General features: G+C 40.0%; 1 protein-coding gene across 1 annotated transcript in view; it reads left to right on the top strand.

The window, feature by feature from the left end:
- The window catches only part of LOC126418805 (putative fatty acyl-CoA reductase CG5065), a 129,712-nt gene that overhangs the window by 42,086 nt on the left and 62,794 nt on the right, over positions 1–24,832 (top strand). Inside the window, exon 4 of the mRNA XM_050085742.1 lies at positions 2,661–2,770. Coding sequence (XP_049941699.1) covers positions 2,661–2,770 — 110 coding nt within the window. The remainder of the gene's footprint in view (positions 1–2,660; positions 2,771–24,832) is intronic.

The raw sequence follows: 24,832 nt of genomic DNA, 5'->3' as shown, positions 1-24,832 counted from the left end.
ATAAGTCTGCACCTGATTTTAAAATCCTACTTGATATGCCATTGTATCCACAGGAATCTGAGTTTTGAGTAATTTTATGGTTTTTTCAATTTCTTTAGGAGTTGTACTGCTGAAATGAAGTGCTACTTTAGATGTTGTTTGCATGTGGTTAAGTAGTTCAATAGCTTCTACATGAGACTGTTTATTATGGTTCACTGTTTTTTCAGCTATAGTGAGAAAAAAATTGTTGAAATCTAAGGCTGCAACTTTGTGGTTATTATTGTCACAATTTATGTTCTTATTTGTTTCACTTTTTATGATGTGCCATATTGTTTTTGTTTTATTGCTTGAGTTCCTAATTTTTTGTGCATAGTGCAACTGTTTGGCCTCCTTGATTACACTTGTTAGAATTTTACAGTATTTCTTATAGTGTAACTCTACTGCTGGGTCTGTACTAGTCCTCTATTGTACATACAGATCTCCCCTTTTGTTACATGATATTTTTATGCCAGTAGTTAGCCACTCTTTCCTTTTACTACAAGTTGGTTTGATTTTAATCTGTATTTGGGGAAAAGAAGCTTCAGAATCTTTAAGGAATAAGTTCAGGAAAGAGTTGAGCTTCTCATTCATGTGTCAGCCTGGTATACTTCCTCCCATAGTTCATGGCATAAACTGTTTCTGAACAAGCAAGTAGATTCAGCATTTATTGTTCTAACATGTTTAACTTGGTTACAATGGCCATGTGCTGTTTCCTGCTGGCAAGTTTTATGGTTGTCATTTGACCATCGTGATCAGAAGGACCATTTGTTACTACCCGTGTCATCATTTCATTGTAATTTGTGAGATCTAGGAACAGATTATCAATCAGGGTCTAGCTGTGCCCATATACTCCTGTTGGGAATGAGATCATGGGGAGCAGATTGAAGGTTAACAATAGTGATTCTAATAGTATCTGAGTGTTATGTTTTGTGAATAAGTTTATTTTACAGCCACCACATATGATGACATTACTATTGTTTCTACAAAGTTTAGTAAGAACTGTTTCTAGCTGAGAGAGAAATTTTTGAATGTTTCCCATAAGTGTCCTGTAAACTGTTACTATGATCGGGAACTGTGATTCAAGCTCTAATTTGACTGCACAACATTCAGAGTGCTCTTCAATACAGTATTTAGAGACATCTATAACTTGTGACCTAATAGTATTGTGTGTGTAAATTGCCACTCCGCCTTGTCTAAAGTTGCTCTGATAGTAGGAAGAACCAATTTTATAACTATTTAAATGTAGTTGACAAATTTCTGATTAATTTCTTGAAGAATTATGTCCAGTAGTTCCAAAATATGTTAAAATATGGAACTGCAATTTGTTTTCTTAGAATCCCCACAACACTAAAATATTTCTACATTCAATATGTACTAAAGAACAAGGATGACTTGAATGTGTTCTGATACATCTCTTGTGTCATTGCCCATGATAGTTTGTAAAAGAATCTTTTCCAGTTTCTGTCCTTATCTTCTCATACTACATTTATTTGTAGCAGACAGTCAAGTATCTCATTCTGGATGGGCTTAAAAACACCTTTGACTACTACACTAGATTCTAAACGATTATTCAGATCTGAATCTAACTTAGATGCATAATTTAATAATTCTCAAAGTGCCCCTGTTTTCACTGGAGCAAATTGTCTTTTTTGTGATGCCCACGTAAGGGAGTTTTGAATTTTCAACAAAAGAAAATACAGTTTATTACTCAGAAAAAGTTCCTCTGTTATTTTCAACGTACTGAAAGTCTAACACCTCACTAAGTTTCTCCTTAATTCTCTCTGTTCCTAAAAGTGAAAGTGAAACTGCATTATTGGCAGGCCTCTTTGACTTTTCATGCTTTTTAGTTTGTTTCCATCATTTTGTTTACATTTCTAAAACCATCCTTTGTCCACATTACATCATCTACAAACAGCAAATATGGAATGCAAAACAGATTTTTTTTTTATTTCACAGGAGAAAAAACAACTTTTCAATTGGAACATTCAGAATTGTTCTTGTTCTTGCCTACACCTCTTTTCTTAACTGTAGCTTTCTCATAGAGAGACAGCTGTGAAAAACAAAAAAAATTTATAATGTATGTGAATTCCTAAGGGATCAAACTGCTGAGATCATCGGTCCCTAGACTTGCACACTACTAAAACTAACTTATGCTAAGAACAACACATACACACATGCCTGAGGGAGGACTCGAACCTCTGGCAGGAGGGACCACACAATCCGTGACATGACACAACGTGGTCACTCCGTATGGCCGGCTGTGAAAACCTAAGCTGTTGAAGTTCATTTACAGCCACAGAAATCATGTCCGCATAAAAGAAAAGAACCTAAAAAATGAATTAAACAGAATAGCTGACAACAGGCTAATAATCTTATTCGACACTATATCACATTCAAGGCTGCAGTACCCAGTTTTTAAGCATTAAGTACATCCACATGGAGAAGGAAAAAATCTATGTTTGTGAATTAATATTATTTGTGTTTGTTAGCTCTCCAAGATGTTGAAATATTCTTGAAATGTTGTTAAAAACTTGGGATGAGATAACAGACATATACATTTAAAATTCTTTCATTAATTGGTCTGGACATTTCATAGTTTTTTCAAGTGTAGTATTTACACTGATTATGTTTGTGATTTTTAGGTTGCTGGGAAATCTACCCAACACATATGTTTACACAAAATCACTTGCTGAAAACGTGATAAATGACTTTAGAGACTTGTTACCAGTGGCAATACTTAGACCGTCAATAGGTAAGTACTTCTCTGTATAATACTAGACTGTCAAACACAACAAAGAGGAATATGCAGATAAAATATAATTTTTCTTTGAGTTATTCAGGTTCTAAAAAATAATGAGAGCTTTTAAAATGTCATTGTATAACGAAAAGCATTTTATGTGTTATATAGAGCCTAAATAAGTCTTTTTGTGATCTTCACTACGTATAAAAGGAAAATGACACTTCCTAGCAAACCTGGGAGTGCTAGTGTGACAAAGTATGTGGCACAACTTCTTTAAGCTCGGAAAACATGAGAAAGGCTGTAGCGGGAGCAAAGCTGTGAGAGGGGCCACAGTCTTTTTTGAGTAGATCAGTTGGTGAGCACCTGCCCATGAAAGACAAATGTCAGAGATTTGAGCCCCAGTCCCTCACATAGGTTTGATCTGTCAGGAAGTTTCAAATGAGCACACACTCCACTGCAGAGGGGTGATCATTCTGGAACCTAGAGGAGTCTACTTTCATTTTACATAGTTGTGTAATAAAATAAATAAACAAATAAATAAAAACGTTCATTTACTTGTTTTACCCTTGAAACTAAAAATCATTGTTTGCAGAAATAAAAATATTGCCATTATTGATCTATTCCAAAATGAGGCATTTACTTACACTCAACATACTTCATTATCATGCTTTGAAATTTACTTTAGTTCAATTAACAGATTAACTTTTGCTCTTACTTATATCTTAGTTATTTTCATGTTCAGTGGATCTTGTCTGCAATATTTTGGTATGGTGTGTAACTGGATTTAATGAAAGATGCAGCACAGCCCTAATTATGTGAATAAAAATTGTCAGAGCTTCTGATTGTTCAAGACCTTTTCAGGATTTAGTAACCACTACTAATTATCTTAGGGTCACGGGAAACAGTATTTACATCAGTCAGTGTGTATTTTTATTGCCATCAAAACATTTATTATCTATGATATTCCAGTTCAGCTGTATGCATGATCTCTTAATGAAAGCTGGTTTCAGAGAAAATAATTTCCTGTGGCACATAAACAGTGTTACTACTTAATTTCTTAGTACATAGAAAACAGCATTTAGAGAACATCAACATCATTATTGTTTTGCGCTCCAGTTTTGATTTTTGCAGCATTCAGACAGTGTCCCACTAAATTTTAAACCTGAGAAAATCACAACTTTAAAGCATAAACCCTTGGTAGTTTACCTTCCAAATATTTTACAGGTACTAAAACTATTGACAATTATAAACTATATACAGTTACTAGTAAGTATTGTGTATCAGCTCAGGTAGTGATGACTGCAAAAGAAACAGACAAAATCTACATGTATTTGTGAAACAATCCACATAAATTCTTTGTGGCAGAAAAGTGTGAGGAGGTTGATTTTCCCCATAAACAGATGAACTGTCTTTGTCTGAGTCCAACAACAGCATAGCAGAGACAAGCAATTTTCAGATACTGTAATTATTGATGAGGTGAAGGAAACATTCGAAAACATTGGCGATGGTAAAAAATTATTGGTGAGTGAAAGTTTGCTAAACAGGTGGAAAACACACAATGTGGTATGACAGCTATAATTTTTGATGGAATTTATTCCCAAATGACACAGCAGCTTTTCTGATTCCTGAGGAATTTAAAGACTTAGAGAAGAGAGTTACACACCTGATCAACTATACAGGGTGAGTCACCTAACATTACTGCTGGATATATTTCATAAACCACATCAAATACTGATGAATCGATTCCACAGACCGAACGTGAGGAGAGGGGCTAGTGTAATTCGTTAATACAAACCATGAAAAAATGCACGGAAGTATGTTTTTTAACACAAACCTACATTTTTTAAAATGGAACCCCATTAGTTTTGTTAGCACATCTGAACATATAAACAAACACATAATAAGTGCCATTTGTTGCATTGTAAAATGTTAATTACATCCGGAGATATTGTAACCTAAAGTTGACGCTTGAGTACCACTCCTCCGCTGTTCGATCGTGTGTATCGGAGAGCACCGAATTACGTAGTGATCCAAAGGGAACGGTGATGGACCTTAGGTACAGAAGAGACTGGAACAGCACATTACGTCCACATGCTAACACATTTTTATTGGTCTTTTTCACTGACGCACATGTATATTACCATGAGGGGTGAGGTACACGTACACACGTGGTTTCCGTTTCCAATTACGGAGTGGAATAGAGTGTGTCCCGACATGCCAGGCCAATAGATGTTCAATGTGGTGGCCATCATTTGCTGCACACAATTGCAATCTCTGGTGTAATGAATGTCGTACACGCCGCAGTACATCTGGTGTAATGTCGCCGCAGGCTGCCACTATACGTTGTTTCATATCCTCTGGGGTTGTAGGCCTGACATGTCAGGACACACTCTATTCCACTCCGTAATTGAAAACGGAAACCACGTGTGTATGTGTACCTCACCCCTCATGGTAATGTACATGTGTGTCAGTGAAAAAGACCAATAAAAAGGTGTTAGCATGTGGACGTAATGTGCTGTTCCAGTCTCTTCTGTACCTAAGGTCCATCACCATCCCTACGTAATTCGGTGCTCTCCGATACACATGATCGAACAGCGGAGGAGTGGTACTCAAGCATCAACTTTAGGTTACAATATCTCTGGATGTAATTAACATTTTACAATGCAACAGATGGCACTGATTACGTATTTGTTTATATGGTCAGATGTGCTAACAAAACTAACGTGGTTCCATTTTAAAAAACGTAGGTTTGTGTTAAAAAACATACTTCCGTGCATTTTTGTAAGGTTTGTATTAAACAATTACACTAGCCCCTCTCCTCACATTCGGTCTGTGGAATCGGTTCATCAGTATTTGATGTGGTTTACGAAATATATCCAGCGGTAACGTTAGGTGACTCACCCTGTATAATACTAATGAGGCAAGCTTAAATTTTAAAATTGTATTCACCATAATATCATCATCTTGTACAGTTCCCCACCATAAGGAATTTCCATTTGGAAAACAAGCATCTCCCGTCTCCTCCGGGCTTCCCACCATGTCTCTCTCGATGCTGTGGATGTCTTCTTCCCTCTTCCAAATGCTTTCCTCCACTCCTTTCAGCCACTTGTCCCTTGGCCTTATCCTTGGCCCCTTGCTCTTCATCTCCGTACCACGTACCCTCATACAGTAGCAGCAGCGAAAGGAGGTCCCTAACAGCTGCAGTGGGCTTGGTGCAGCTGCTTCACGTGTCTACCTCAACCAGTAACACGATTTACTACAGATCTTGATAGCACCAGCACAATTCACTACTCTTTGCTTATGGTCACTGGTGTGTCTGCCAAGCCAAGAGCTCTGAAAAAATTGGCCTGGAAGTCTCCCTATCTGCTACAAAACTCATCAAAGCCTCTGGAAGTTTAAAGATTTCTTTTACAATTGGTTTCACAATTAGTTTGTCCTGCATGTTGAAAAGTAACTTACATCTGAAGGGTTACCAAGAAATTTGTTTCCTTGTTGATACGAGCATCCTCAAAACATCATGTGGGAGTGTGCAAGATTCTAAAAGTATCATTTTAATATAACTGATTTGATGAGTTTGAGAATGAATTGTATGTCAAGAACTGAATTTGTCAGGAAGTTCATGAAGTTACTAGTATCTTAAATGACTGATATGTATTCACTCATTGTTTTATAGCTATATTACTTCAATTTCTAAATTGTAGGCATATTTCAGAAGCACACACAGAATATGTTTTTTGCAATTATCAATATGAGTTTGAATGTCGCAGTTTTAGTTCAGCTATCTAAAATTGAAGTCTTATTATGATTAAATCCAGAGTATTCAGCGAGTTATTCCCAAAAAAAAATTATTAGCATACCAATAATGGCAAACAATGGAAAATCCAAGATAGAATATAACAATATTACGAAGGACAGTTGCTACTCACCATATAGCAGAGATGCTGAGTCGCAGATAGGCATAACAGAAAGACTGTCGGAAAATAAGCTTTCAGCCAACAAGGCCACCATGGGAAATAGCCAACACACATGCACACTCACATAAATACAACTCATAAACATATGACCACAATCTCTGGCTGCTGAGGCCAGACTGTGAACATCAGCTCAAAATGGGAGATGCAACCAGATGGTGGGGGTAAGGAGGAGGCTGGGCCAGGGAGGTGGCATGATAGTCGGGTACGGGTGGGGGTAGATAAAGTGCTGCTTGTGGGGGCATACAGGAACAAGGGTGGAGAGAGGGTAGGACGGTTTGGTGCAGCCAGGAGGTTAGACAGAGGGCAAGTTAGTGGACAAGAAGAGCAGTAAAAGACAGTTGGTGCATTGGTGGAATGGAGGGCTGTGCAGTGCTGGAATTGCAACAGGGAAGGGACTGATAGGTAAAGACAATGACTAATGAAGGTTGAAGCCAGGAGGGTTATGGGAATGTAGAATATACCACAGGGAGAGTTCCCACCTGCACAATTCAGATAAGCTGATGTTGGTGGGAAGAATCCAGATGGCACAGGCTGCGAGACAGTCACTGAATTGAAGAACGTCATGTTGGGCAATAAGCACAGAAACTGGATGGTCCAGCTGTTTCTTGGCCACAGTTTGTCAGTGGCCATTCATGTGGACAGCCAGCTTGTTAGTCATCACCCCCACGTAGAAGGCAGCACTGTGGTTGCAGCTTAGCTTTTAGATTGTGTGACTGATTTCACAGGTAGCCCTGGCATTGACAGGACAGGTGAAGCTTGTGATGGGGTTCAAATAGGTGGTTGTGGGAAGATGTATGGGACAGGTCTGGCATATAGGTCTATTTCAGGGATATGAGCCATGACACAAGGGGTCGGAAGCAGGGTTTGTGTAGGGATTGATGAGGATGTTGTGGTGTTTCGGTGGATAGTGGAATAGCACTGTGGGAGGGGTGGGAAAGATAGTAGGTAGGACATTCTTCATTTCAGGACATAGTGAGAGGTAGTTGAAATCCTGGTAGAGAATGTCATTGAGTTGCTCCAGTCCTGAGTGGTACTAAGTCATGAGGTGAATGCTTATCTCGGACTTCGGGAGGTGGTGGGTGATGGAGGATAAGCTCTGGGAGATCAGGTTTTGCACAAGGTTGGGAGGGTAATGATCTGTGAAGTCCTCAATGAGACCCTCGGTATATTTCAAGATGGACGACTCATCACTACAAATGCGATGGCCATGGGTGACTAGGTTGTGTGGAAGGGACTTCTCGGTATGCAACGGGTGGCAGCTGTCGAAGTGGAGGTATTTGCTGGTGGTTAGTAGGTTTTACATGGACGGAGGTACTGATGTAGCTTTCTTTGAGGTGGAGGTCGACATCGAGGAAGGTGGATTTTCGGGTTGCGTAGGATCAAGTGAAGTGAATGGAGAGAAGGGTTTGAAGTTCTGGGGGAATGTGGATAGGGTGTCCCCACCCTCGACCCAGATCACAAAGATGTCATTGGTGAATATGAACCAGGTGAGGGGTTTGGAATTCTGGATGTTTAGGAAGGGTTCATCTAGATGGCCCACAAATAGGTTGGCGTAGGATGGTGCCATACAGGTGCCCATGGCTGTACCCTGGATTTGTTTGTAGGTGACGGTTTCAAAGAAGAAGTAAATGTGATTCAGGGTATAGCTGGTCACGATGTCAACTAGGAAGAAAGTTGCAGGTTTGGCCTCAGCAGCCAGAGACATTTTTTTTCCAATGAAGGCTTTGTTGGCAGAAAGTTTACTTTCTCATAGTCTTTTTTTGAGTCTATATGTGACTCAGCTTCTCCGCTACATGGTGAGTGGCAACTATCTTTTTTAATACCAATACTGTTAGAATGATGCTGAAAATTAAAAACCTGAAATATAGAAAAAATTCTGAATGATTGAAAAGGTGTAATTGGAAGGGGAAAAATGCAGCATTAATATTTCTGTAATTGGAGAAACAGACAAAAAGAAAAAGAACACTAATTCAATTTTGATGCTATCTGCAACATTTTCTTTGCTTAAAATATTTCACACCTCACTGTGGTAATGGACATATTGTTATATTTTAATGTATGTTTTATTTAATGTTCAGCGGCATAATTCCAGTGAATTGTCAATTGTGATTTATTTATCTCATAAGTTGCATAATCAGAATCATTTTATTCAGCTACAGGAGACATTTCAAAAAATTAGTGATAAAAATTCAAAAATATGATGAGAAGGTCTTTGCAGTGGGTGTCTCCACTCCATCATTTACAATTCTACTGTGAATTCACTTTGATTGGAATGCACTGTGTACCTGTTTATCAGTCCTTGGTGTTGCAGCTCACCAGGCAGACTGTGAGGATCTGAGACCACAAGCATTCTATGTGGGAGTGTAAGTCACTACCACATTGTGTGCGAGTAATGACAGCTTTTGGCCTACAAATATTGGGCTTAGAAAAGTGGATTATAGAAGATTCCATGCCAGTGTGGGAAATCTTACATTGGGCGGATATCACAGGAGCAAGAACATTGTATTGAACACCATAAATAATACATGGCTGGCCCAACCTGGTGAAACAATGATAGCATAGCACTGCCTGAACACAGGGCATCACATGTTTTATGAGAAGACTGCAGTTTCATCCTCAGTGTCATCATTCTAGGATGTCATCATCGAGGAGGCTGTACTTATCCACGCAGTAGACAATCTTGTCAACAGAGATGCTAGATTTCAAGTAATCAATGCGCGTGATCTGTCACTGGCTGCAATGAAAATAAAATGCAAGAAACAAGAACCCCTGATTTTTGACACGATGCAGTGCATTGTAGACAGTTAGTTCAGCTTTCACCCACAGCAACACCATTGCCCTCTGCACACATGTGGAAGGCCTCTCTTCAGCTCCCGGCAGGAGCATTGTGAACGCTACTTTTGTCCAACTGTGATTGCTTTCCCATGCACGTGTAATTCCTGCTGGTGGCCCCAATAAATTTTGCCGCTACCACAAAACTATCACCAGGCACCAGCAGCAATCGACAGTCACTCAGCAGGGCAGTGCCACAGCAAGGGGACATGAGTCTAATGGACAGAACTTGGGCTCCTCACGCCACATAAATTTGAGTTGTGAATACAGAGGTGAATGAGTGCACTGTAGCTGTTATTTCAGCAACTGATGCACAGGTGTCAGCTGCTTGGCAACTGATGGGTCTCGGTCCATTGGAAGCTGCAACTAGTCACCCCACTATTACATCTCTTCAGCTGAATAAGGATGATGAAATATGCACCACTGCAGACTGGGCATATGCCACCACTGATGAAGGACTTGCTCTGCTAGAAGGCTTGTTATGCTAATGAGACTGACTCCTGCCTTCTCTAGCACTCATGGGGAAAGAGAAGAAATGGGACACTAGAAGCAATACAAATTAGTGTGTATCCAATTGCTAATTAGTGGAAATAAATAGTGTGGCACCTTACAGCACAGAGGCAGAGTCATTCAAAGCAGTGAGGCTTATTAATGAGAACAGGATGCAATATTTTAAGAGTAAAGAGGTAGTACAGGATGAGGAACATGTAGAAAGAGACACTAACGTCAAAGTCAATGTCAATATTTGAAAGCTGGCTTCCTAAAAAATTATCCAGAAGTTCCATTAAAAAAATAACTAAGCTGAGGATAACTAAAGGCAGAGTAAGTTAAGATCCAACTTTACTTGCATACTAAAAAAAATGCTGTGGTATTTTAAGGAACGTCTTCAAAATGTCCAGAATTATGCATGTTCTGACAGAAATAAATAATGCAGATAATAAGATTAAAACTACATGGGACATTGTCAAATGGGAGACAGGAAAGCCAGTCAGTATAAAAGATTCCCAAATAATTAAACTAAATGACAATGTTATGACTAATAATTTACAAGTTGCAAGATGGCACCACTAGAAAAGTGTAATGACGCGTCGCTCTCGTTAAAAAGGCAAAAAATAAATAGTTCTTCATGTAGGGGATGTGAAAAGCGAGTGATGAAAGATGTTTTGTGCATAAAGTGCAACTTCTGATTACATGAGAAGAGCACAAAAGCAAATCTGAAATTCATCAGTGATGATTTTCCGCCAACATGCCACGGCTGTTTACGTGATGAAACAGCCAATCTTTTAGGTGCAGTGGACTCAAAAAATGAAATTATAAAGCTACTACAAAGTGACATTGAAACACAGAAAACAGAAATATTGACTATAAAGGAAGAAAATGATAGATTAATATGTGAAAAACAGTTCTGTGTGAGTGAAATAAATCAAACACAAAAGCAAGACCACGAAAATGCATATGCGCCTATGAAACCTAAAAATACCACCACATCCATGATGTCACGATAAAGACAAGACCACAGCTATCCAAGGGTACAATTCTAATAACTGGCAATTTGCTGCTGAAAAATATCATTGTCCCCAACTACAAAATCAATGTCAGACTGGGAATTAGAACAGCAGTCTAACATGAATAGTCATGACACCAACTGGTGTGAGAGTTGTTACTGTTTGGCAGCTGGAGCGACACTAGCACTCCAAGCAGCAAGAAAGCAGACAGTTACCTGCACCATAAGGATTGAAGGATGTGGAGCTGGCTTCTACACTTACACCATTATACCGGAAAAACCACTCAAGATCATGAACAGAGGCAGCCCACCCAGCAAGGTAATGAAGTGCGCTCAGTCACCAGGGTGAAGTCAGTATGTACTAATGCCACAGTTCTGTTGGTTCTCACTATTACTGCCAGTAACAAGTTCATCCAAGGACTTGGGCAAATTATGTTAGTTGCAGCATGCGATGTAACCACTGACAACTTCTGAGCTAAATGTAGGCCCCACAGTGCTTCCAGTTCCAGTGTAAAAATCATGTTGTACATCACTGTACTATTCCATTGCACTTTGTAAAATGTGGCCAATAACACCACAACAAGGATTCCACTATATGTAAGGAGGCTAACAACCACTTCTGCATCAACTGCAATAAACTCAGGCATGTCACCAATTACAGAGGATGCAAGGAACTCCAGTGAGTTATTGTTAGGATCAAAAACTTGTCCCATACAAATACAAGAAGACAGGGAGTGTTGTACATTCAAGCCACGGCCTTGAATGAGACACATCAACTCACAGCACAGCTGGTTACTGAACTTCCTGAGGAAAACCCACAGAGTTCCCACCTCCACTGACCATGAAGAAGCACAATCAACCAAGAAGCACTACTGGCTCTCAACTGCATGGGAAAGCTGTAGCCCATGATGCACAAAGTCACAAAACCACTCATGGATTCCACATTACTGGCGATGGAACTACAATCAGTGGCCTTCAAGACCTGGATAAAATGATAAATATGGTGCAACAAACCATGGATGTAATTCTTGGCATCATGAAGGAACTGCTGCAGCTCACTACACATGCATCAATCAAATGGACCCATACTTTGAGCCATCAAACCCAATCACCTACAGCATGGGCACTGAAACATGTGATCTGAGCATGTTTGTAAGGGAAATGCAACAGCATCCACACATGCTGGTGAGAGTTCATACTATTTCTTCGTGAAGAAAAAATTTACTGTGTCTCACGGAAGAAACATGCTTGAAGCCAGCCATCAGTGTAAAAGTCGCCTACATCTGGTGCTACAGAAATTACTGCCTCACAGCTGGAGGTGGTACTGCAGATTACAACATCGGCTGAATGTACTGGCTCTGATGACTGCTGAGGCAACTAATATTGTCATCAGCACCTCCTGAGGGCAAAACCTCATAATAGTGAGATACAAGCTGCCAAGGGGCAATTTCACAATGTCGTCGTCCATTCCGGGCATGATTTTTATCGGAGGGGATTTCAATGCAAAAAATGGTGCATGAAATTAAAGGCTCTAAAGGCTCACAAACGCTGTAGGCAGGACACTATTACATGTCATCAAGCAACAACAAGCAACTACTATTGGCCCCTATGAGCCAACAAACTACCCATCTTGAGAAGAAGTTGGCAGACATGCATGATGTCTGCATAGTCAAAGGGGTTCCACACATTATCACAGGAAAAGTGAAGAATGCCCTTGTGTTAGAACATTTACCTGTAACTTTTACTCTCTATGCCAAAGCATCCTTCATCCCTAGGAAGGGCACTGACACGAAGAACACATCTCGGCAGACTTCACAAATTTTCCTCAACCAACAGAGAAACAAACTGATAGTTTTGTAACGTTTTTCAAGTAGTATCTAAGATTCAGTCAAGGATGCCTCACCACTGGAAGGGCACAACAGCGACTACATAAACGTCAGCTGCCGCCCCAGCTGTGTGCCACACTTACTGAAAAGAGTAGCATGTCAAACACTCATCCCAGAGCCAAAACCTTCTGATGTCAACACCACCACCAGCATGCCTGGTGGTTTCATAGCACTTCAGTATTGTAGCTCAGGTCTAAATAAAGGATGTCACATCTGGCAATGAAGTTTCTCCAATGACCCCTGGCCAGCACCTGCCACTCTACCATGTCTACACCACAGCAGCTCCACTAACCCTGCATCACTACAGAGTGGTATCAGAAGTATCTTGATATCATGGACCTCGGCTGGCAGCTGATGGCAAGACAGTTGGCCTCCGTACAGCAAGGTTTTGCAAACACAGCATGCAGTTTCATCAAACAGCAGTGTGAGTGAGCAGACTATTGGTTTTTGTTTTCCCCATTTTATCTGTAGAGGGCATGGAGTGTAAGCAAGTGATATTCAGGAATTTGAGGGTTACATTTGTGCAGCCAGGGGAATCAGCTGATCTTTCACAATTCTGATGTAATGCAAAGGAGCATTATTTAGAACCTGTGAGATGTGGTCAATGTAATTTGCTGGGGCATTCTGCATCTTGTATGGAGTCAGTACCAGTAGTTTGCGTTACATCATCGCGACAGGTATATGGCCAGTTAGTGCACTGAATCAAAATGGATGATGATAAGACATAATTGTGTCTTGTGTGAGTGTCAGCCTGTTGTGAGTGAATTTTGCATTCCTTAATGTTTATGAGAGATTAAATCTCCACAATGGCAGATTTTAAAATGCAGGATGTCACTAATTTGGAGGCACTTCAAGAATGGTCAGTGAAATGGCACAGTCGAGAGCAGATAATACAGACTTGTGTAATAGGCTTGCAGCTATAGATGAAGAGTTGGAATTAGCCAAGCAACCTACTCCTTTGTTAGACTAGCCACTGTCCGTTTTATCATGCCTTAAGGGATTTGGCACCTGATATGTCAAGAAGGATGAGAACAAGTACCCTGAAGGATTTATACCCTGAGGGTCAGATTATCCATGGAGTTTGAAGAAACTGATGTAGTAACAGGAATGCTAATGTCAGATGTTACAGATATGGGAGAATGGGACATATACATAGGCAATGTCACCAATCTCTGTGTGGTAGGTGTGGTGTGGTTGGACACCATGAACACAATTGTAGAAATGGTAAGGAAAAACAGGTGTTGAGTGTGAAATGAAATCCCAGGTCCACCACATGGAGTTCCTGATAAATTTCAGTGCAACTAATATGGATGCAGAAATGGAATGTCGTAATGTGGGAATATTGAAGGGTAGAAAGCGCATGTTTCCATTGGACAGAGGGGTGCGTGTCTCTGTAACATGTATGGACTTCATGGGTCAGATGTGATTAAATCCTCCACACTATAATTCATGTGGAGTTGGAGATTATGATGTGGAGTCTTTGGGTTCAGCAATGGTAGATTTTCAGGTTGAGGTGCAGCATTTTGAGCTATGCATAGAAATCATGCCCCAGGTAAGTGATGGTTACAGCATGATCTTAGCATTAGACTTTCTGGTAATGTAGCATGCCAAAATCTATCTTCAGAAAAGTGTACTTAAAATTAGGGAAACAGCATCCCATCTAGGGAAGACATCTGCCAGTAAAGTATGGAGGCAAGGGGCATCAATGTTAAGGGGTGAACAACTTGGACTGTGGACAACAACACTAAGGATTTATTCAGATGCTATTGTGCCGCAAGGCACTGAGAAGTTGGTCTAGGTAAATGTGAAGCCAGAGTAGCCTGTTAATGCATTGTGCTTGGTAGAACCACTGATTGTAAATGATGTACTAGACACATCATGTTGCTTTGTAACAAGAAGCACTGTACTCATATGGGAGCAATTGGACAGGAAATTTGTGCCTGTGGATTTAGGTAATTTTGGCACTGATACTAGTGCTTATCAAAGGAATGTTGGTAGCTAACTTGGAAGCTGTAGATGATGTTGGTAGGGCTCAGTCATTGCACAACAGAGTAATGTGAAAACCAGCAACAAAACAACATTGTTTAGAAAGTTAGTGCTTCTTAGAAGTATAGATGGATTGCAAATTGAGAAATTCTTGTTTGAATTTGAGGATTTGTTTTTTCCTCAGGGGCCTTTACCAAAGTCATCTATAACACAACATAGCATCCCTACAGGAACTGAGTCACTGATATGTCATAGACCTTACCTCATACCACAATATCTGCAACCAGTATTAGAATAATTCATTGACCAACAGGTAGCAGACAGAATAGCTGTTTAGATGTTTACACATTAGCCTTCCAACATTTTTAACATGCAATTGGCATCATCAGTTGAAGTTATAAGTGTATATGTTCTTTTTAGTTCAATTCAGTTTATTGCTTGTAACACATAATTTTACATGCATGTGCATTTTCAACAAAGTATAAAGTTTTTACAATTATAGTTTTTTTAGTTTACATTATTTCTTATTACATTGTAATTCATTATAAATTCAAGTTATAAGAGCATTTTTGGATAAGCCACTGCTTGACTCACTTTTTAAAAGCATCCCCTGTCAATACCTTAACTCCATTTGGTAAGAAGTTATTAAAAACAGCTCCTTTGACATAGGGGCTTTTCACTGTTAAAGTTAATCTTCTGTTAACCATATGAAAATCTTTTCTATGCCTTGTTTCGTAGTTGTGAATATCCATGTTTCTTTTTGTGATCTTAGTGTCTTCTTTCACTGTCATTATAGTTTCTAGTATATACATGGCATAAACAGTGAGAATATTGTGTCTAATGAATAGGGGTTTGCAAGAAGTTCCTGGCTTCACTTTTGCTATGATCCTCAAGGCTCATTTCTGCAGTATGAAAACTCTTTTAATATTAGTTTGGCATGTCCCACCCCACAGTACTATTCCATAAGACAAGAATGGATACACTAATCCATAATATACAGTCCTTAGGATTTCAGAATTAAGATATGGTGATAATCTTCTTAATACATATAGACTGGGTGTTATTTCTTTACAGAATCAGCTTGCTGCTTTCATGAAAGTCGAGAATCTATGCATAAACCCAAGAACTTACAAACTGTACAGGTTTTTGGTAGAATTTCATCAATGACAGTATTTTGTCTATTTGGACCACTTGGTTTAAAATGAATAATATTAGTTTTTTCTATGTTTACTTTTAGGTCCTCTTGCCTTTTCAATGAAGTTATGTACATCGTCAACTAGGCTGGGCTCATTGTCTGCATAGCAGACACCTGATGTATCATCAGCATACATAGTAGTCAATTGGTTATTACCAAGAGAACTTGGGAAATCATTTACATAGTATATTAATATGACTGGACCTAAAATAGAGCCCCGAGGAACATGAAAATGTATATTTCTTATACTTGACCTTCTCCTCTCCAGTATTTCTCCATTCGAGTACATAATCTCTATGCACAGTTGTCTACCCTTTAAATATGTTTCTAGCAATCGCATGACTTTTCCAGTGACACCACTCTTTGCAATTTTAGATAAGAGCATGTCATGATGTACTCTATCAAAAGCCCTTGAGAGGTCCAGGAATACTCCTGCTGCCTGGGATTATTCATTTATTTTTTCAAGTATATTATGGACAAATTGTACTGCTGCTGACATGGTACTTTGACCTCTTCTGAAAGAATGCTGGAAATCACTTATTATGTCAGCATTGTTGTTATGCTCCAAGATTTTTAAAAAATATTATCTCTATTAGTGTGTTGAAAGTTGAGATCAGGGCAATGGGTCTGTAGTTCTGTACATGCTTTTTTCCCCCTTTTTGTGTACTGGTTTCACCTCAGACAGTTTCAACTTGTCAGGAAACACACCATCTTTGAGAACACAGTCCATTAGATGAACTAGTGGTTCCATTAGTTCATGTTTATATTTCTTCAATAGGTATGGAGAAATTTCATCTAACCCTGCTCATCTTTTGTTTCTGAGGTTATCAATAAGCTGCAGAATGTCATATGTGCTTACTGTGGGTAGTATACTGCAGTTCTGTTTGTTACATGACTCAAAAGAGTGCTGTATATCTTGTTTCATAGAGACATCGTTTTTCACACTATCTAAGAAGTAATTATTAAAAATATTGCTGAATAGAAGAGGATCAGGGATATCTTCATTGTTCACAGTTAATTGTACATTATTAATTTTAATTTCTGTTTCATTGTTTCTAATTTTATTTACAACTGACCAGCAAGTCTTTGAAAAGTTATCTGAACCTTGTATCTGTTGGCTGATTCTTTCTGATTTTAATCTCTTGTCTTCTTTGTGGTGCTTATATTTGTACTGCTAGTTAAATAAGTATAGTTTTTAGCACATTTACTGATTGGTGAGTCTCATTAAATAATTTACAATCTAATATATCTCATTACATACCTAAACAATCATACATAAATACATACAGCATCTCTTCCATTTTATATTATATGCATACTAATTACAGAAGTAGAAACACGTTCTTCTAGTTCCACATTATGTATGTGGTGTATCTAAATTTTACATGAATGAAAAAGTATATCATGGTTATACAGCTATGATACTCTTATTTACTACATTAAGAATTTTCTCCCTGATTATACCCTTGGTTTTTTTGAAGGTATTTTTTCACTGAATAATATGCCGTATTTGTAAACCATATCTCTGATACAACCTTTAAAGGAAAGCACAAGTCCATGGAGTGCAGCTGTTGTGGTTGTACCAAAAAAGTCACCAGACGGGACTATAAGATACAGGTTCTCTTGTGACTACAGACATCTTAACAGCAAAACTGTAACCAGTGCTCATCCAATCTTGAACGTTACTGAAACTACTGACTATTTGATGCAGCACATGTACTTCTCTACCTTGGATCTAAGAAGGGGTATTCATGGAGGACCATCAAAAACAGGCTTCTTGGCCCCTGGGGCCATTTTGAGTATTGTAGGATGCCATTTGGGATAAAGAATGCTCTGGCAATCTTTCAGCATTTTCTGGATGGAGTGCAGAGGGGACTAAAACCTTACTAGTTCATGGCATACCTGGATGATATAATTATTTACGGCAGAAAATTTGTAACATTTGCAAGAGGTTTACAGATGATTACAAGCAGTGAATTTAACATTAAACATGAAAAAATGTCAGTTTGCATTGGTAAAAGTTACAGGTATAGGGCATGTTTTAGCAGTGAAGGGATTAAGATGGATTTTCAGTTCATACAGGCAGTATGAGAATTTCAAATTCCTAGAAAAGCTAACAAGCTACAGTCTTTCCTGGGATTAGGGAATTGGGAAATTTGTAAGATGGGCATTGAGGTTAAGTGAGTTCAAGTATGAAGTCATTCACAAGTCTGGTAGCAGAAATACAAATGCAGATAGTTTAAGCTGAAAAGTAGAAGTGATACAAACACTGAGTCATAACCTTGCACAATGGCAAGCAGCACAACAGGCTGACATAGGACACAAACAGTATGTGACACAGCTGCAATTCACTATGTGTGATGGAATGTTGTGTAAGACAATGAGGTTGGGGATATGGGTAGTAGTGCCAGTGGAGCTGAAAGGGGAAGTGCTGAAAGAAGCATATGATGTATTGTCAGGACATGGGGGTTGTAGAACAGTGAATAGGTGAGTAGCAGAACGCTACTGGTGAAAGCCGAGGAAAAAAGATCTGGACCAGTATGTGAGAGGTTGAATACAATGCATGAGTTAATACCTTTCCAGAGGTTACCAGAAGCAACAGAACTGTTTAAAATGATTGGGCTGGACCTCCTTGGGCTTTTCAGTGGGGCTCCAGCTGAGAATCAGTTTGTACTGACTCTTATTGATCATTTTTCTAGATATGTGGAAATAATGGTAATCCCTAACCAACAGGCAGAAATGGTAGTGCAGGCATTACTCAAAGCAGGATGCCCAAATTTTGAGTGCCAGAAACTATGATTACAGATTGAGGAACAAACTTTATGTCTGGTTCGTTAAAGCAGCTGAGTACGCCGCTAAAGATTAGGAAGTTAAGGACAAGTTCACTGCATCATCGGGTTAATTGTAGGACAGAGAGGGTACATTTTACAATTAGATGGAAGCTGAACCATTATGTGAACTTACTCCATAGCAATTAGGATATGTACAGTGTGTCCCACTCAACCCTCCCTGATTTCAAAGACCAAGGAAAAAAGCCACAGTAGATAAGACAATGAAAAATGCACCACATTGTAGAGCATCTCAAAGAATCTATTTATTTATCATCAATACACCTCTACATGTGAACCATTTGTAGTGCAAAGAATATCAAGTCTATATTCAATTTCTTGCCAAGTTCTTTGAAACATTTTCTCTATTATTGTTGCAATCACATTAGTGATGCGATGTCGCAACATACACTCATGCTCATAAATTACGGATAATGCTGATACATGGTGAAACAATTCTCTGGTGGGCAGTTTGTGGGTTTAAATCACCTCGGGTATGACCACGTGGTGCATTTGACCTGCGGTTGTCACACGGTGGCGCTAGCAGCAGTCCACATACGCAGAGGTGTGTTGGTGCATGTCAGAGTACGGTACAGCGAGTAAGTGTGCAAATGTTTTCAGACATGCTAATGGTGACATTGTGTCGAAAATGGTTCAAAGAACACATGTAGATGATGTTATGAGGGGTAGATTACTAGGGTGACTAGAAACGTGTCCAGGTGCTACAGTATGGGACGTCCACAGTGTAAAACACCACAATAAGACAGATATCTCACCATCAGTGCCTGCAGATGGCCACGGAGTACTGCAGGTAGCCTTGCTCGGTGTCTTAACACAGCCACTGGAACAGTTGTCTCCAGCCACAAAGTCTACAGACGACTGAACAGACATGGTTTACTCACCTGGAGACCTGCAAGGTGCATTCCACTGACCCCTGGTCACAGGAGAGCCTGTAAAGCCTGGTATCAAGAGCACAGTACATGGTCATTGGAACAGTGGCCCCAGGTTATGTTCATGGACGAGTCCAGGTATAGTCTGAACAGTGATTCTCACAGGGTTTTCATCTGGCATGAACCAGGAACCAGATACCAACCTCTTAATGTCCTTGAAAGGGATCTGTATGGAGGTCGTGGTTTTATGGTGTGGGGTGGGATTATGATTGGTGCATGTACACGCCTGCATGTATTTGACAGAGGAACTGTAACAGGTCACGTGTATCAGGACATCATTCTGCACCAGAATGTCCACCTTTTCATGGATGCAGTGGGTCCCATGTTCCTCCTGATGGATGATAACACACGGCCCCACCAAGCTGCCATCGTGGAGGAGTACCTTGAAACAGAAGATATCAGGCCTGTTCTCCAGATCTAAACCCCATTGAGCACGTCTGGGATGCTCTTGGTCAACGTACCACAGCATGTCTTCAAACCCCTATGACAAGTCAAGAGCTCTGACAGGCACTGGTGCAAGAATGGGAGGCTATACTCCAGCAGCTGCTTGACCACCTGATGCAGAGTATGCCAACCCATTGTGCGGCCTGTGCGCGTGTGCATGGTGATCATATCCCATATTGATGTCGGGGTACATGCACAGGAAACAGTGTTGTTTTGTAGCACATGTGTTTCAGAATGGTTTTCTCAGCTTATCACCAATACTGTTGACTTACAGATCTGTGTCATGTGTGTTCCCTATGTGCCTATGCTATTAGTGCCAGTTTAGTGTAGTGTCATGTTGTGTGGCACCACATTCTGCAGTTATCCTTAATTTACGAGAATGAGTGTAGGAATACCATCCAGTTTGGTCACATACACGTGGTCCTTCATGAATCCCCACATGAAGAAATCAAGTGGCATAATGTGGTGGCCAGGCAATGGATCCTCCGCATCCAATCCAACGACTGGGAAATTTCCAATCCAGGAACTTGCGAACAGCCATTGACCAATGTGGTGGAGCTCCATCTTGTTGAAAAATGATGTATGGTTGCAAGTCTTGTACCTGAGGGTACACAAACTGCTACAACATGTCCAGATACACTGACCCATTCACTGTTTGCTCTGCAAAGCAGAACAATCCAACAATCCTGTCGTGCATTAGCCCACACCAGACATTTACTTTAGGGCTATCATGAACATGTTCAATGACAATGTGTGGATTTTGTGAACCCCAAATCTGAACATTATGCCTATTAACCCTTCCTGGTAGATGAAAGGTTGCCTCATCTGAGAATAAACATCTTTCCAGGAAGCTGGCATCCATATCAATACGCTGCAGCATATCCGCAGCAAATCGTTGTCAGTGTAGTTTATCATTTGGCATCAGATGTTGCAGAATTTGCACTTTGTAAGCACACATAGGAAGAACCTGGTGAATTACGTGATGCAATGTTGATCGAGGTACATGAAGTTGCCTAGGTGCTTGAATAGACTTACGTGGGCTTCTGAGAAATGTTTGTCTATTGTCCTCCACTGTCTCTTCTGAAACTCTGTAATGTGCACCGCTAGAATATTTCAGAACACTTCCTGTTGCCAGAAACTTCCCATACCATTCCTTACTTGTTTTCACACCAGGAGGATCACATTCGTACACATGACAATAATTTCTTTGCACAGTAATCAGTGATTTTGTTTCTGCAAACCACACTACTGCTTGTGTGCACAGCTGTGGAGTCATCATTTTTACTTCATGCGACTATGCTGCAATCTGGTGATGATACTTGGCACTTCTGATGTAGGAATATAAATTCTTTGAGATGCTCTACAATTTGGTGCATTTTTCATTGTCATATCTACTGTGGTTTTTCTCTCCTGGCTCCTTGAAATCAGGAGGGTTTGAGTTGGACACTCTGTATTTATCTTTCATTGTAAGTGCATATAATTCAAAAGTTCATTTTGCTACATGACTATCACCATATGATCTAGTTTACAGCAGGAACATGCCATCACTGCTTGACAAAATAAGGCCAAGAGTTGGCAAGGATGGGGAGTCCATTAAGGATTTTAATAGAAACAGTGAGGGAAATTTGGAAACTTGATAAGGGAGCAAACACCAGAGCTCTGGAATGCCAACAGCCATTGGGAAAATGTATGGGCAGATTATCGCAGAATAAAGTCAGTCAGTGGGTAATGTTATCACTCTCTTACATTCGGAAAGGTCAGGTCAAGAAATCTGTAACTTGATATCAGGGGTCATATGAGGTAGTTGAAATAACATTGCCAATGAACATCAAGTTCAGTTACTGACTCGTACAACAATTATTCATGTTGGGCATCTGAAGCCATCTAAAAGAGCTTCTGATGCTTTGATGCAAGCACAATCATCCATTGAGGGTAAAGCTATGGGTAGTAGGAAGAAAAGGAAGCACAGGAACCTTGCACATCTCTACAGCAGATTCCATATGGGTTAAGACCAAAGAAGTAAGAGAGAACAATCGTGTGTTTTGTTAGAATATATATGGGTGAAAGTTAAGCTGATCAACATGTTATTTAGATATTTAGATGCATAAGTGATTACCGTATCATTTGAGGGTGAGGACAGGAGAGAGAGAGGGAGAGAGGAGTTTTGTCCATGTTTCATGCAGTGTTAAACTTCTATATTAATTTGCATTTAAGCTAAAAAACAGAAGACTTTTGAAAGGAGGGAGGGGAGTTCCCTGTTCCCAGGTTGCTGCACATCAAAGGAAAGATTAAGCAAGTTCTTATCTTGGCAGTGCTGCCCCTCTTCACCAGCAGTGGAGCAGGGGTGCTGTGTGTACTACCATTGGAAACAGGAGTACTTTTTACAAGGAAAGAGAATGCAGTGCTCACAGGCCATCATTGGGCACTCAACCTGACCCAGAATGCTTAGGAAATGCATAAAGAGGTGAGGTGGAGCTACGTTGGGAGATGGAATGAAGGACATACTAAAAGAGAGAGTGACTAATGTAACAAGGAGAAATAAGGCCATCATGGAATGATACACTGCACAGTTAATTGGTTTCGCACAAGAGGTATTGAACAAGACATGGGCACTTGGATGTTAGCAACAGAGGTAACACACCTGGTAAAGATGACACTAAATAGTGTGTACCTGGACCTTGAAGTTATATGGGCATGAGTGGAAGTTTTGGCTAAGGAAATGGCAATAGCAAGATTTCTGCAGTCTTTAGCCAGTAGCTTGTGGGCTTCTCAGGTAGGAGTAACAGATCTGCAGGAAGATGTCTTACATGTTGCACACGGGCAGTTGAGTCCAACTCTGTTAATACCAGATCAGTTCTTGGTGTGCCTGCAGAAACTGCAGAAGGACATGCTGCTGGAATTTGAACGAATAATTGAACCATACAAATCAAATCTACCATCCTATTCAACATAACAGCAGTTAAGATTAGGATGGATCTTGCACAGTTGTATGTATTAATAAGATTTCTAATTAGCAACTAGAGAGCTAGCTTCAAATGTTACACCATACATTCATACACTCATACATGTTACAGGGGAGAACCTTGAAAATGTTAGTCCAAGTAAAGACAAAGGATATACTGCTGATTGCAGAAGATGATGGTAGCCGTGAAGTGATGTCACTAACTGAACTCAAACATTGTTATGTGAGAAGGTTATTATCTGCCTGACCCAGATGGTGTATACAGATACTGGGACATGTGACATGCAGATGTACTTAGGTAAATCATAAGGTCAGGACTGTCCATGTGAGATTCTAGAGCCACAACCCTACTTCCAGCAAATGGGTCCACACTGGGTTCATTCTGCAAACATTACCAAAGATGTAGTAGTTAACTGATGTGGTAACATAGGCTCACAGGAGCTAAATGTTTGAAACTGCATGGGAGTGGAACAATTACTAAAGGGATGGACTGTGATGTAACCAGGGCAGACCCTTCCCCTCTCAACTGCTGTTACAGGGGAAACCAAGTTGAACATTCTGCAACCGCACTTTTACCGGCCAGGGAAGCCACTAGTGGTACTTCCAGTGTGAAATCTGACCTATCCAAGAGAAATATTGTATCCTAACCTAATCCTATACTTAAACCAGCCACTACACACATAATATGGACATGTTTCAGTAGAGCAAATGCTTTCACATGTACAGAAATATCGGGAGGAACAGCAGCACACGGCCAGGACCCTAAGTGTCACAGCCACAGGCATGATGTTGGTGGTGACTCTGTTTTGCATAGCCTTTGTCTACCTTAGGCAGAGGGCCAGTTGTCAATGTGATCCTACAGTACATTTGGTACCACTGGATACTTCATACAAAAGAAGCTTTGAAAGGTGCAAGAAACTGGGTATAGTAATAAGAGAATTGAGTTATTGTATATAATTAATTGTGATGCAGAAGACAAGGGAATCTGAGTGTTCTTAAAATGAGCATTGTTGCTTACAGTACAACACATCATAAGGGTGAAATGAGTGGATGTATACGTAAATAGTTGTTAAGTGTTTTGGAGGGATTAATGCTTAGGAGGTAGCTGAAATGAGAACAGAGGTTTTACGCAGTAGAGTGAGGAGAGATGCATGAACCAATAGGCTAAAATTTGTAGAGGGACTGTGGGGCTTTTGAGCATTGTGCTTAATGTAAGAGGAAAATTGTAAATAATATGTGTCTGTTGTAGGCTGGTCACAGGTTCAGACCCGGATCTGAGTCTTCCAAAGACAGGAGGTATGTAATGCTGTTGCTATTTTTGTGCATTACTGGGTGAGAAGCACCCCCACTGCTGCCATATGTGACGGAAGTGGGCAGTCACAGAGGAGCTGATACGTAATTTCACAAGCAAGCCTGTTTGTAATAGCTGGAACTCGAAGTATTTTCAGTTGACACCACATTGGACAACTTGGATGATGATGATGATGACGATGATGATGACAAAACAACATCC

The sequence above is a fragment of the Schistocerca serialis genome, chromosome 9 (assembly GCF_023864345.2).
Source record: "Schistocerca serialis cubense isolate TAMUIC-IGC-003099 chromosome 9, iqSchSeri2.2, whole genome shotgun sequence".
Taxonomy (NCBI): domain Eukaryota; kingdom Metazoa; phylum Arthropoda; class Insecta; order Orthoptera; family Acrididae; genus Schistocerca; species Schistocerca serialis.
Note: the sequence above shows the minus strand (reverse complement) of the source record. Positions and strands in the feature narration are given on the sequence as shown.